The sequence below is a fragment of the Bidens hawaiensis genome, unplaced genomic scaffold (genome assembly GCF_021521415.1).
Source record: "Bidens hawaiensis isolate Kalapana, Puna unplaced genomic scaffold, B.hawaiensis_p1.1 tig00000760_1, whole genome shotgun sequence".
In the NCBI taxonomy this organism is placed as follows: Eukaryota; Viridiplantae; Streptophyta; class Magnoliopsida; order Asterales; family Asteraceae; genus Bidens; species Bidens hawaiensis.
The window spans coordinates 1480411-1495923 of record NW_027491043.1 but is presented as its reverse complement, the minus strand read 5'-3'; the positions used below and the strand labels follow the sequence as shown (position 1 = coordinate 1495923).

The 15513-nt window shown below is 31.5% G+C and overlaps 1 protein-coding gene across 1 annotated transcript; it reads left to right on the top strand.

Annotated features, from left to right (window-relative positions):
* The first annotated feature begins 3973 nt into the window (after positions 1-3973).
* Positions 3974-11878, top strand: LOC143534180 (very-long-chain aldehyde decarbonylase CER3-like). The gene is made up of 11 exons (XM_077028740.1): positions 3974-4066; positions 4241-4464; positions 4530-4765; positions 5415-5634; positions 6063-6190; positions 9076-9332; positions 9407-9514; positions 10368-10577; positions 10974-11084; positions 11348-11521; positions 11601-11878. The coding sequence occupies exons 1-11, from the start codon at positions 4010-4012 to the stop codon at positions 11769-11771; spliced, it is 1896 nt and encodes a 631-aa protein (XP_076884855.1). The 5' UTR covers positions 3974-4009; the 3' UTR covers positions 11772-11878.
* The last annotated feature ends 3635 nt before the right edge of the window (positions 11879-15513 follow it).

Here is a 15513-nt window from a genome sequence, read left to right as displayed (position 1 = left end):
CCTTCCCTTCGATTGGTGGTAAATTGATAAATATATCAATACAAGTAACACTCCTTCTGTATTTAGGCTGAGTGGTTAGAACTACTGTCATATGAGAAGTCTTATTTCTGAAATTCGTTCATAATCAAAATTCTTTCATTATACATATGACACTGAGAATGAAATTTTCAATTGAAAGAGCGTTCTCAGGTACAATTTTGCACGTGCATTTTCTTTATTAAGTTCATTTAAAAAAAACATTTTGTGATAAATAAAATCAATTTATGTGCACATGGTATAGATACTAGCATACATGTAATATTTTTTTTTCATATACGTTATGCAATTATTTACTTTACTTGTAATTTTATAATTTACATCATCCCTTGTGTGACACGGACTCTAAAGCTAGTTGCTTAATAAAATAGATATGTATTTAACATTTTATACATTTATAAATATAACATTTGTATTGTTATTTATTTGTTTATCATAATTATGACACACACATATATTAATAAGGTTTATTAGATTTTAATAATTCACTTTAGCCTTTTGACGAGCAATAATCTCAATTTAAGAAATTCCCTATGCTAATTTCAATTTTCACCAAACTGGCCTGCACTGAGTCTTTTTCTAATAGAGACTGACCCAGTTGACTTTGGGCAAAATATGTCATTTCTTCAAGTTGATGGGAGGTAAAACAAAAACTTATGTTTATTAGAACCCGGGCTTATTTTTCTTCTCCAACAAGCCGAGCCTGAGCTTGACTAGGTTCGAGCCGAACCGAGCCCCAACTCGAATAGGCTCGAGCTCGTCTCATTTCTAACTATATTTCTAAAGCTCGAGCTCCGCTTATGAGTGGTTTCTCAAGCTCGAGTTAAGCTTATTTACTGTTTATTAATCAGTTTTTATGTATTTAAAATTATTTTTATATATTTTTAGTGGGATTACAACTTTATATAATATGTATTATTTATATTTCATTACTATATATATTAATTAATAATAATTATATAAATTTTCAAATCCTCCCTTTAAAAATAGGTGGTGATGGTGACGGCGGCGGCTATGGTTGTGGTCGTGATGGTGGAGGCGGCGGTGGTGGTTGTGGTGACTTTTTAAGGTTAATTACTTTTTTTCATTTGTCCTCCTCAACTTGGAGAAATGACATATTTTGCCCTAAAATTAACCGGCTTAGTTCCTAAATAGGGTGAAAGTTAGGATTAATCTAGGGAATTTCTTAAGTTGGGATTAATACCAGTCAATAGGCCAAAGTTTGAATTATTAAAATCCAATATCCCTATTAATAATAGAGGTGTGTATGATGACTATGTCATATCGTTCATGCAAAAAAATTAATTAACCTATAGATATGGCAAGTCAGGTATTGAATCCAGAGGAGCATGCGGTCAATGTCATACATTCGTTCTTTATAAAAACTATTTACAAAACAATTATAAAGAAACACTTACGAAGTTTTGTCGAGTGAGTGCTAATCAAACTAGCAAGTTTTGATGGGAAAAACAATTAAGCACTTAAACGAGTCTTAAACAATAACTAAAAGCAAGTCAGACCCAAGGTTCAAGCATAAAATCATTCATGCCTCTCATGTTGTTTATTAAAATCAATTATCGATTGACAAATATGCCTTATTTGAATAACTCCTAATCGTAGGCATCAACAATTGTAAATATATGTAAAAGGTAACCAAAGGTTTCCTTTATAGCATGACTCAATTAAGGACAATTGTATCTAGCTAGTCTAATATAATCTAACTAAACCAGTAAAACAACACAAGTTGTCCACATGACATTTAACTAGGCACTCCACATAGGGTGTTAAGTAGATGTCATGCCACTATTTCGTATTATATTATGATCCATGACCCGTTTTCCTATTATAAACCATTACCCGTAAGGCTTTATAAAATTTTAAAAAATATATTATTGTGTGATATGGGTTTCAAACCCAACACCTCATGTTTTAAACCAAATGTACTTACCAACTCCACTAAAATAGTGATTGTGTTTGACTTCTTGATTTAACATATATAAATATGATTTCTTTTCAAGTATAAAATCAAATTATATTTAATTGTTAACATTCTTATAATTCACAATATGGCATTGTCTTCTCATATCTCTTTAACAACCATTTAAGATTGTTCATCGTTTCTCTCTTTATTTTAAAATATAATATTTTTTATTTATTTTCTTTTATAATAAAACCTTAGTCTTTGTAAATTAAGTTTTTAAATTTGTGACAACATTTTGTTATAAATATCATTTTTATACACACAATATTTAATATAGCAATATCGGTATGAATGTTTAGAAATAAATCAAAAATCAAGATTTGATTTTCAACTTAAAATTATAGTATATAATATATCAAAAACTCAATAAAAAAGTCATAAATAAAAATAACTATATGAAACAATTGAATTTACGTATTACATATAATAATTTTTTATTTTATTATATTTTTCAGCCGCGTGGAACACGTGCTCTAACCTAGTTCTTTATTAAATCAAGAACAATTAGCAAACCCTATGACAACAAGTATCACTACAATTGACAAACTAAACGTCTAGATTGAAATAAACCTAAACTGAATGTTTGTTCAACAATACTAAACTTCAGTATCATAGTATCAATCAACAATTACATAAAGTTCAGTAAAAAACATGAAACAAACTGAAATCATAAAATACTCTACACCTGGGAATGACTCAGATGAACTATCCTCGTCTCTACAGCATCCAGTAGCGATTGGAGGCGCTCTGGAGATCGCCCCTTTCTGTCGTAAAGACGGCTGGAGGTCGTGATCATGGTTTAGGGCTTAAAAAATAGAACATATAGGTGAAACCACATTTTTTGCTAATTTTTAGGTCCCTCGCATGTCGTGAGGGCTTTTTGCCTAGTCCTTTGCGTGTCGTAAGGGAGATCTTCATCCTGACTCGTGTGTCGCAAGATAATGAGTGACAGACTTAGATTTTATTTTTTTTTTGGGTTTCAACTTCGAATCGTTCTTTGATCTTCCCGAGACTTCATCCCATGCTCAGTATAAGTCTCAATTAGCATCTTTATCAATCAATTACCTGTAACACGTACATAAGCACATATGAAGTAATATTGTTCACACAATAAACTAACTTAAAACTAACAAAATAATACAAAAATATACTTGATTTATACCTGACCATCAGTGTTCACGTAATTTGACAAGACCATAACACTTAGGTTGGTGATTTATAATACTGTAGTTTAAGAAAAAAATTATTACCGTATTAAATAAAAGTTAAAACTTGTTAAAAAAATATTATTGTAATAAGTTACTAATATTAAAAATATAAAAGCATTCGTTATTATGGTGTAATTTTAAAAATATAACTTATAAAAATGTTATTAACATACAAAAGGGGGGGACTTGCCTATAACTTGTACATGTTACAATGATTTTACCTCTAATCGATTGCATCATATATTTATAAATTGTAATTACTTAAACTTTTAAAGCCGTACAAGATTATCTTTTTGTTATCTTCACGTGTATGATAATATAGTATGAATTGATTAAATTACATATTTATATAAAGTAAAAGATAATTTATATAATTAAATAAAATGCTCGTTTAGACGTATAATTCGACTTTTTTTAGTTTTTATCAAGCACCCCACCTTCTAACATTTATTAATACCTTTTCTTGGTCATTTCACAATTTCTGCTAGGCCCAATTGCATTCTTTATCCCCTATATAATCTCATCTTTTCCCTTTATTTTGCTCACAAAACAAAAGCCCGTACACCAAAATATCACCTCTCTCAACCTCTTTAGTGTCTTGTATACTGAGCTTGTAGCATATACACACCATTTTTCCTATTCCAACAAAAGTTTCATTTTGTAGCAAAAAGAAAAAAAAAAACACTTTACAGTAAACAACCGACACTGGTTTAGGCTGACTATCGCACGAGGACCATCTTTATTTATATCGGTTCGGGTTAGATTCATCTTTCGACTAGTAATAATGCAGAAAACTGCTCTTCTTGCTGCATGGCCTTTGGAAAATCTCGGTATTTTCAAGGTAATTACATCCATTTCACTTTCTCAAAACAAAAATCACCTTAATATGATCATGTTAACTTAAACCTTTTAACGAAAAAAGGGTCAGCAACGCAACTTGTTGCTTGTTTTCCTTCTATTTCGAAGTTAACACTACTCTTCGATTAATACGACAGTTAAAATAATGAAATTGCAGTATATGCTACTTGGACCGCTGGTCGGAAAACTTGTGTATTCAAGACTACAAGGAGATGATGATCTCACTAGCGATTGGTGTTTCCAGCTTTTCTTTATTACCTTACTTAGGTTTCACTTATATACATGGTATACTAATTGTTGTAACATGCTTTTCCTCACTCGAAATCATCGTATTATACAAAAAGGTGTTGACTTTGACCAAATTGACAAAGAATGGAACTGGTAAGTTTTTGCATAATCTTATGATTTTGTATTCATTTTGATGAAATAATTTATTTTATTTTCAGGGACAACTTCATAATTTTGCAAGCTTTAATAGCTTCACTATCTATTTGCATGTTCCCTCATAAATTTGCCAACTTGCCAGTCTGGGAAACCAAAGGGCTTATTGCCATTGTCGTGATGCATGTGCTTGTCTCAGAGCCACTATACTATTGGGTGCATAGATTCTTGCATGGAAATTACCTTTTTACCCCTTACCATTCATTCCATCATTCATCAGCTGTACCTCAACCGGTTACAGGTGAAGTCATTCATAGCCCCATCTTCCTTCATTTATGATCAATCTCAGTAGTCACATACTACGAAAGTTATGGCCCTGTTAAATCAATTTTATATTAATTTGTACCAACTAAATATTTTATAATATAAAAGAATGTCAAAATCACAAAAAAAAAAAAACATTTAAAGTAATCTAAAAACTTTTTGATAATAACAATCGATATATTAGAGATTAGTCTAAACTAGATTGTTTTATTGATTTGCGATATTGAAATTGATTACAAACAAACCTATTTATAAACCAACCAGTTAATCCTAGATCAACACCAATCCTAGTTTCGTGATTACACACTGATCCTTTATAGTCTTCGACCTTTTTTTTGTGCATTTATACTCGAGCGGGTCCAAGTTATTATGCTGTTGGTCCGCTACTTGCCTTGGTTGTACTTTATTTTATAAAAGATGTAACTTGTGTCAGCGTGTAAATATGGGGATGAAGATCATTCAATGCTCAAAGATAATATTTACCAACCTAGTTTGTAAAATGTTGTAACATCATTCTCATTCGACGGGTTGGAACTGTTTCCACAGTAAAAGTACAAAAATTTAATAAACACTTATGATATAGAACTATATGACGCACTGTTTCGTTAATAATTGTACTATTGCAGTCGGAAGCACAACGTTCTTAGAGGAGTTATTGGTTACCTCGGTGATTGGACTACCGATACTTGGCTGTTGTTTCTCTGGTTACGGATCCACAGGCGTACTGTATGGCTATGTTCTTGTTGTAGATTTCTTACGGTGTTTTGGCCATTCAAACGTTGAGATCATGCCTCATTGGATTTTCGACTCCTGTCCAATCCTTAAGTTTATTCTCTACACGCCTACGTAAGTTATTTGATTATACTATATATATATATTTTTATCTAAAATCAAATATAAACATTTGTTGCACCAAGTCACTAATGATAAAGAGCTAAGTAGATGATGATAATAATAGTAATTAGGATTATTATTATTATTGAATTTCTAAAAGTAATATAGACATGGAGTTGCCAAAGTTGGCAACCTTTATCAGTACACAATTATTATTATTATTATTTTTTTTATTTGTTTTTTTTTTGAAAGAGTTAAATGGCCAATTCTACTGTCACGTTTATTGTATTTTTTTTTCCTTTTAATTTAACGTTACGAGTCAAATTTTAAACCCGCATGCATGCTATTAATTATCTTTTGAAATTGGCTTTTCAAAGGTAAATATTTTTTTCTAAATATTTTGGAATGGAATATAATGATTTATTTATTAATTTTGGCAGATACTACAGCCTACACCATAGTGAGATGAAGACCAACTATTGCCTGTTTATGCCTATCTACGACGCCATGTGGAACACTTTAAACACAAACTCTTGGATATTGCAGAAAAAAATAACTCTAGACGCAGGTAACGTTCTTAACATTATACAGACACATATATATAATAGAGAGAGAAAGAGAGTAACTAGAGTGAAGTTGTCATATTCCAAGAGGTTCGCGATAAACAGTGGTAGGTCTTCAGTCCTAATAAAAAATATTTACAAACTAAGGTACTCTTTTGACTTAATAGGAGTGTAGGGTGCGCAATGCATTAACTAAGACAGAAATCAATCAAACAGTCCAAATGAGACTATATGTACTTCTGATTTGAATATTCTTAAATAGATATATTATTCATTCACTTTTTAGTTATTCATACATCCTACATATATATTATCGTATGAAACCTTATATTAAAAGGGGTTGAATTGATCAAGGGTGTGTGAATAACCATAGCTTTCTTAAATAATACAAGGCATTATCATCTCTTCCTTTAGCTTTAAATTCAAAATTATTTTAAACCCATTACATTTTTTTATTATTTTAATTAAATAATATTTTTTTAAACATTTATTATTACCTTTTCTCTATTGTTAGCTCACAACTACATTAAAAAAATTTGTAAGGTGCTACAAAAACTTTTCAAAGATACAAAAAATCATTCAATTTTCTTTATCCTCACAGCACCCTAAACTATTCTCTATATATTAAAAAAACCTAACTCACCAAATTTGATTAGTTTTTTTTTTAAATAAAACAAGGGATGTGATGGTCCTAATACCTTCCTCTCCCAACTACCGGCCTCTTAGGGCGCGTTCGTTTCACGGACTTTTTTTAAATGATTTGGAATTGGAATGGAATGGAATGTTTGAGAATCCCTATCATGTGTTTGGTTGGTTAATATGTATTGGAATTGGAATCTTCTTCATTCTCGTTTTTTTTTGAAGAACGAGGGAAACGTTTTAGTTTTTTCACATTTTTCGCTTTTGATTTATATTTTGAGTTATGATTTTTTTATTAATTTTTTTGAATTTTTTTTGGAGGGGTTTTTACTTTCCATAACAATCCTTATAAAATAGGTAGGATTTTAAAATCCCATGAAATGTGAGATTTGATGGGATTTAGTTTCCATTCCCATTCTTTCATTTAATGAAACGAACATATCAATTCGTGGGATTTACAATCCCATTCCTTAGAATTCTTTCAAAATCCTTGAAACGAACAGGACCTTAGGTTATATACAATTCATATGAGGCCATTTGACTAGTATAGCTTTTTTAATAGGTATTGAACATGGTCATCCTAAAGGTATTGATTCTGTGACTTCGATCACCGCTGTAACTAAGCCTAAGCTTTGCCACTGGTCAGTCGTATAGACCTATACAAGCAGTATAAGCCTATATGATTGGTACAGAACTACTAGTATACACGTATATGAGCATTATACCTTATAGGTCTATACTGACTATATGAGCAATATAGAACAAGTAGTTTAGGACGGGTGGTATAAGACTATGCGAATACACGTCTATACAACTCATATGTGTTATAACTTTTTTTAATTTCAAATTTAATATTTTATATATGTATCTTTTTAATAAAACTAACAATCGAATGAATACGAGCCAATATGTAATAGTATTCTTATATTTCACAAACATTCAAATTGGTTCTTGATAAAATCTCGTATTATCAACAACAAAGAAAACAACATGATAATTGACCAATCACTCAAAATCTTTTGTACTCTTTTCACGATTTGGTTGTATGTTTTGTGGAGTATCAACATTAATTAAAATCAAAATAAAGTTTTTCATTATTCAGATACACTAGCTCTACGAGCCTTATATAAAAGGATAATTATAAAAATAAAAAAACATAAAAGTTGCTCGTATCCTCTCGCTTGCTTAGTTTGATAAAACAATACATATATAAAAAAATAAAAAAAGATAATTATAAAAAATTATAGAACTATACGAGTAGTACGTGCTTATAGTATAAAACCCACACAACTCGTATCCAATACAAATCGTGTCCGGATATAGTGGGTCTAGGTGTATGAATAGTGCCTGTTTTTTAAACTAGGAAAGCAACCTTTATTTTATAATAATCATATAATATGCAAGAAATAGATGATGTAATTGTATATATTTTTTTTAATGTGATTTAAAAGACGATATCATAACCCTATATAAGATCATACAATTAACTAATGTCTTTTTATAAAGTGCAAGGTGTTCAATTGTGCATGACGCTAATTAAGATAGCAATCAAATCACGCCCATGCGTGTTACAAAATGTTCTATTGTTTTGAATCTTAAATCATATTTACTTGTTTTAAAATAAAAGTAATAACTCTTACAAAAAAATTAAAATATATAGGAGACAAAAAAAAATAAGAATTATGAAAATGATTTTTGGTCATAAGAAAAAACCTTTTAAAAAATAATAAAAAATTAGAACTTAAAAGACATAATTGATCATAAAATATAACATGCTGTCGAACAAAATATAACACAATGTTGGGTAATATAACACGATATAAGGGAAAAAAACACAATGTCAAGCAAAAAACATAATTAATGACGAAAATAAACACAAAATATAATAGCAAATAAAAAAAAACACAATAATATTTTTTTCTCAACATTGTGATTTTTGTTTTTATTTAGAACGAGAAAGACGGTGAAAATATTTTTGTATTTTTATTTTTTTCGTTTTTTATTAAATTTTGAGATGTGATTGTTTTATAAATTTTTCATTAATTTTATAGGGAGGGTTTTTTCCCTACAAATTCTTTTCATCCATTTCATTTTTGTCCCCCGTTTTAAAATAACATCACCCATAACCCTTAAATGTACATTTTCTAAGAGAAATTAAAATATGCAACTATGATAGTATATATACATGTGTAACTTTATATATTTCATAGATTTCTTGTGGAGTAAAGTTATGGCATGTATCCTTATGTAGGTAAGTCGAGCAGGGTGCCGGATTTTGTGTTCTTGGCACATGTGGTGGATATATATTCTTCACTGCACGTCCCGTTCGTGATCAGATCATTTGCAACAACGCCTTATAGGGCTAGGCTTTTCTTGCTTTACCAATGGCCATTTGCATTTATGTCGATACTAGTGATGTGGGCTAGATCCAAGACGTTCCTTCTATCATTTTACAAGTTACGAGGAAGGTTGCATCAAACATGGGTCGTTCCTCGTTGTGGATTCCAGGCATGTTTCATTCCCATACACAATTTTATAGAATAAGTTAAAATAAATACTTAATCTCTTCATTATACGTACAGTATTTCTTGCCATTCGCTAGAGAAGGCATTAACAAACATATTGAGGCGGCCATTCTAAGGGCTGACAAATTGGGTGTCAAGGTTATTAGCCTAGCTGCTTTAAATAAGGTATGTTTTAATCACAAATGAATATGATATACATACTATAAGGTATCCTAGGTTTATAGATTGATGCAACGGGTGCTTTGGACGACCTTAAATAGTTAGATTGCTAAAAACTTGAGTTTTAACGACGAAACATCAAACATCGCATGATGCTTCAAACCATTAGGCATGACAGACGTAATACGAACGGAAGGAAAGTAGAAAGTTTAAGGAAATAAATTTTTAAAAAACCAAAAAAAAGTTATGTGTTTTGTACTGACGAGGTCCATTATAATCCGAATGTTTGCCACCAATGCCAAAATCCATACCCCTCGTTCACAATAAATTATTTCATAAGAAATGTCTAATCAATTAGGCGGGAGCAATTCATTGGGAAGTTTCTAATTGCATAAACAAAACAAATCCCCTTAGCTTGTGGTAAACAAAACAAATAATATTCATTTGGTGCAAGGGGTTGAAATGTTATCATATGTGTTGCATCGACTAGAATTGAGTGTTCAGTACGTGCTATTTTTCTATATACCTTAATCTGTAAGATTTTTATTCATCCATATAGATAAGACCTAGTCAATATGACACATATCAAGAACAACTGACACATTTAGCATTCTATATAAATTATGTTGCCATCCATCCATCTCATCAACATATGCCATGTGAAAATGTTGTATCCTCAAAATAATGTATCTCTCATTTAGTTGAATAACGTTAAAAATGTTGGATAACACTTGTTCAAGATCCTTGGTAGTTGGTACTTGTTACAAAGAGTGATCTTTCCATTTTAAGTTGGCCTGTTTTTGTCTGAATATCATTTCTAAACATACACTTTTGATTAACTTATACGTGCAAAATGTAGAATGAAGCACTTAACGGTGGTGGAACATTGTTTGTGAAAAAGCATCCGAATTTGAAAGTGCGAGTAGTCCATGGCAATACACTGACTGCCGCCGTTATCCTCAACGAGATTGATCAAGACACAGTGAAAGAAGTTTTCCTCACTGGAGCTACTTCAAAGCTTGGACGGGCCATCGCTCTTTACCTTTGCCAACGGGGTGTCCGTGTTCTTGTAAGTCTTACGTACTTACACCTTAGATTTGTCGTAAATCGCGAGAAATTCAACTTACCTGAGATATAAAATTTAATTATTTATTTATGCATATCAGCAAACTCATAAATACCAGCTATTAATTTAAATGTTACATGAAATGTGATATCATGGTGAATTAAAGTGGCAAGTGACAACTACCCATGTGACTGTAATAAATGATTTAAAATTTGAACCAAAATAATAGTTTTCAAAATTAATATTATATTTGTACAAGAATGCAGCTATATTAGATTCCCACAAAATTCACAAAACGACATTGTTTTGAGTTTGTATATCCAAAACACTTATGTTGCTTCATGCAGATAATTATTAAATGTTTTTTTTACCAATTTTATGAAAAAAAAAATACTACAGATGTTGACTCTATCGACAGAGAGATTTCAAAAAATCAAAGAAGAAGCACCAGCAAATTGCCAGAAGAATTTAATTCAAGTCACCAAATATCATGCAGCAAAAAATTGCAAGGTATATGTAATACATGTATTTTTCAAATTGCTGAATCTTTTTCTTATTATTTATATTACTTATAAAAGATGCAACATAGATTTATTATTTCTTAACCATACGCTGAAAACGTCATTAAATCACATTCTAAGCGCCCAAGGCCTCTTGGCCTAGTGGTACTAAAGTGTTGGATAAAGTTTTGCATTTCCGATGATGATTTGAGTTGTTCTAAAAAGATCACATTCTAAGCGCAATGAAAGATTTAATATGTTCAATAACTACAGACGTGGGTAGTGGGAAAATGGATAACGCCTAGACAACAAAGATGGGCGCCATCAGGAACTCATTTTCATCAGTTTGTGGTGCCGCCCATCTTGGCTTTCAGAAGGGACTGCACTTATGGTGAACTTGCGGCCATGAAACTTCCGGATGACGTAGAAGAGCTTGGATGTTGCGAGGTATAAACACTTGTTGTCTAAACAAACGTTTCACATGTGGTTAGTTTATATAAATTTAACTGAAATTTGTGGGATTCAGTATACAATGGACAGAGGAATAGTGCATGCATGCCATGCAGGAGGGGTTGTACATAGCTTGGAAGGATGGACTCACCATGAAGTTGGTGCACTTGATGTGGACCGGATCGATGTTGTTTGGAAAGCTGCTTTGAAACATGGTCTCCAACCTGTTTCTAGTGTTCCCAAATGATATTTTAGTGTTTACTGCCTAAACATTTTCTTGTTAGTTGTTACATACTTAAATTTCATTGGTAACCTTAGATCTAGTTTCATAGTATATGAGGGTACCAACTGGAAAGTTTTAATCTCATCATATGTTTATGGACTTACACTACACATATTATGTAAACCTCCTATTAAAATGTTGAATTAAACAAACTATTAATGTGACTAAAGTTTTGTAATACTCCCTCTCAAAAGTTCGATCGTCCATCTATGCGTGAATTCTAAGCTACTCACTTTGTTGATCATTCATGTATATAACATGTCAGAGTTGCTTTGCCAATCCGGTGAACCTAAAACATGTAATTAGGGAAGTCTTAGTAATCTTTGTAAAACTTGATGCAATACCAACTTAAAGGACCCGATTATCCGAATAGTTAATACGAACAGTATAAGAGTGACACGAAAGATCTCATTTGCGGTCATGGTGGAGATCTAAAGTTCATGGATCAAGTTGAATAAGTTGGTGCCAAAGTTATCATTTATTTATTATTAAATATTTTGAATTAGAATGTTTTTAAAGTTTCATGTAGCCTATAAATAGGGCATTGTTTATTTGTTCACTGTATTATGTTCTTGTTTATTATTAATAAAAAGAGTCGCATAACATTTATGCAAATATTAGGTTTGGTTTCTTGATTCACTTGATCGAATCAGTTCAACTATCTCTACTGATATGGGCCAACATGCAACATCGCAGGCCCAAGTCGGTAGTAGTTTCCCCAAAAGAAAATTCATTAGGTGATGAGTGGGTAAAAGAATGTGTTTTTAATGTCTAATATCGTGTGTTTTAGTTATTTATACATATCGATTACGATTACTTTGAGATCTTTTATGATTGCAGGTGCTCGTGCTTAATGGAGTTAAACGGAGCTTAATGGAAGCTATTGAGATGATACTCGATAGTTAATATGAATATTAACAAGGCCGTTAGCCAAAATATGGAAGAAAAATGAAGAAGACCAGACAGGCGCCAAGCAGGTGCGCTAATCAGGCATTTTTGGATGAGGCCCAAGTTGCAGTCCTAGGAGTACAATTTGTAGCCTAGTTCGTAAAAGACGCAAATTTAAGGTTTTTGCCTCCATATATAAATATAACTTTAGGGTTGCGAAGAAGAGACTTCACCCAGCCGCTTTTCACCATTCCATAGTCAATTTTGAAGGTTTCAATCACTCCCCAAGTCTACTCCTTTATGTATTCATCAGTTACACCAACCATTGAAGATTCCACGATGATCATGAGCGGCTAATTCTTCTCTATAACCATCTCCAGGAGTAAGGTTGTGTTCGTATCTAGACTCTTGATGTTTTAAACTTCTACATTGGATTTGTATTTGATAAACCATTTGATTAGTTAACAATTGATGTTTGTTTGTGAAAGTAAACATTTTTTCGTAATTGAATGCGCTGAGGTTTTATCAGTTAATAATTGATTTGTAGTCATCAACTTTTAGTATTAGGTTCTTAGAGTCATTGACCCATTTATCTTTTACCATTGAATTGATTGTATTTATCAACCCTAAAGCTGGTAATCAATTAGGTTATTATTCAGCCAAGCCAATTGTTTAGATTAAGATATTTAGTCTTTTTATTATAGGTATAAACAAACGAGTTTTTCAAGTAGGTTGAATCAACTGGTCTGGTCTTCTTCACAGCCTGAAACCTGGAGTTTGGTTATTTTTCTCACAATTTTTTACAACTAAAAGCAATAGTATTTTCATTAAACAAATTTTTGAAACCACTTGACTCGTCTGTCCATCATAGTATAACTAATTAAAAAGCATTCAATTTGATTAGCACTTTCCACTAATTCCCTATTGATTCACACCTTACTTGCCCACGTTGACCACTTAAAGTTCTGGTCACGTTGACCACTTAAATTTCAGGTTGTATGACATTATTCCACTTTGGCCTATAAGATCGAGTATTATGGTCAGGTTATCCTCCAGGTAAGAAATAGCGTATTTCCTTTGGTTCTTGGAACCATTTTGCTAAGGCCCGATTCACAGTTATCTTCCCATTCCGGTTACTACATAACATGTTACACTCTCATGCTTTAAGGTGCGGGAGTAAAAACAAAAACAAGAGAATTCTTAAGAAATTTCCAAAAATAAAAGCAATCTACTAGAAAATAAAAGATTTGAAAATATTTTGAATGTGAGGCATCGTCTCAGAATTTGTGTGTGCACAAAAAATAAAATAAATAAATAAATAACTTAATTAAGCTGTAAACACAGAATAATAAGCACATAAGGCAATCAAATAGGCACGTATATGGTTCTAAGCATATTTCTAGGACATTTCTAACGACATATCTTAAAACCTTCGGCGGAAATGTCGGGGTGCGAACCATTGGTTCACAGCTCATAAGATACTATCATATAATATAAAATAGGAAAATTGGATTTTAGTAATCCCAACTTCTGTTATTGGCCGATAATAATCCCAACTTAGTTTATTTCCACCAGTGCCAAATTTAAAAAAATCGGCTCTCAATGGTCCCCGTTAAAAAAAAAAATTACGGCGTTAAGTTTTTTCCGAATTTCAAACAAATTTTTTAAGGCTTTTGATCGGAAGAAGGATACGAGTTGATTGATGTAAAACTTAGCTCGAGACGATACTCCAAACACCTTAATTTTTGTTAATTTGAAGTTCAAACACCATATTTGAAGCACCAGTAAGCTATTTGAAGCATCATTTCAAGCTAAGTTTTACGTTAATCGACTCGTATCCTCCTTCCGATCAAAAGCTCTAAAAAATTAGATTGAAATTCGGAAAAAAGTTAACGTCGTTTGGTTTTTTTAACAGGGACCATTGAGAGCCAATTTTTTAAAATTTGGGACCACTGGTGGGAATAAACTAAGTTGTGATTATTATCGGCTAATAAAAGAAAGTTGGGATTATTAAAATCCAATTTTCCTATAAAATATGACAATATCTATTAATTCAATTATTTCAAACTTTCAATTTAAGTGCACAAATTTCCAAACATGACAATAATAATCCAAAACAAATAAATAATCCCAAAACAAAATAATAGCACGAATATTTTTTATTTTATTGTCAAGGTCATTCTAGGCGTTCTTCACCTTAGCTTCAAGTCAACTGATAACCTGCATATGCGTAGAAAATAAATATAGATTTTTGTCAACACAAGGTTGAGTGAGATAATCACAATTTTTTCATGATATAATAATATACGATAAATAAGCAAACAAAATAATGCAAGTAATAATCAATCAAACCATGAGCAAATAATGTGTCTGGTGACAATTGCCATACGAATCGGGTGTTGGCTACTGTGACAGTCGTATGATTATACTATAATGCGATTATGATGGACCTCTCCGAATGCGATAAAATAAACACTTAAACAAGTAGCAATTAGCATTTAATTGCATACACACAATATTTACGTTTGCTAATTTGTGTGTGTGTATATATATATATAATATAAAAATATGAACTAAATACGTATATGCCCACAAAAGTTATTAAAAGTAAGTAAAATAAGAGGGGAATGATATCTCACCTTATTGCATTGGCGAGTGTGCGAAAAATAAGAATAAAAAGATATTAAAATAAGCAAATCATCCTTTAATGCGTCGTATGATAAAAACCGAATAGACCTGAAACTCTGAGATAAATAACTATAGTTAAAACCGAGAATATAGCTACTGGAATCGTTCCAAACAAATGTATAGAAATCGG

Coding starts and splice junctions, on each gene's coding strand:
- LOC143534180 (XM_077028740.1), top strand. CDS start 4,010: ATGCAGAAAACTGCTCTTCTTGCTGCATGGCCTTTGGAAAATCTCGGT. Junction 11,085..11,347: donor ATGCAGCAAAAAATTGCAAG/GTATATGTAATA, acceptor CAATAACTACAG/ACGTGGGTAGTGGGAAAATG. Junction 11,522..11,600: donor AAGAGCTTGGATGTTGCGAG/GTATAAACACTT, acceptor TGTGGGATTCAG/TATACAATGGACAGAGGAAT.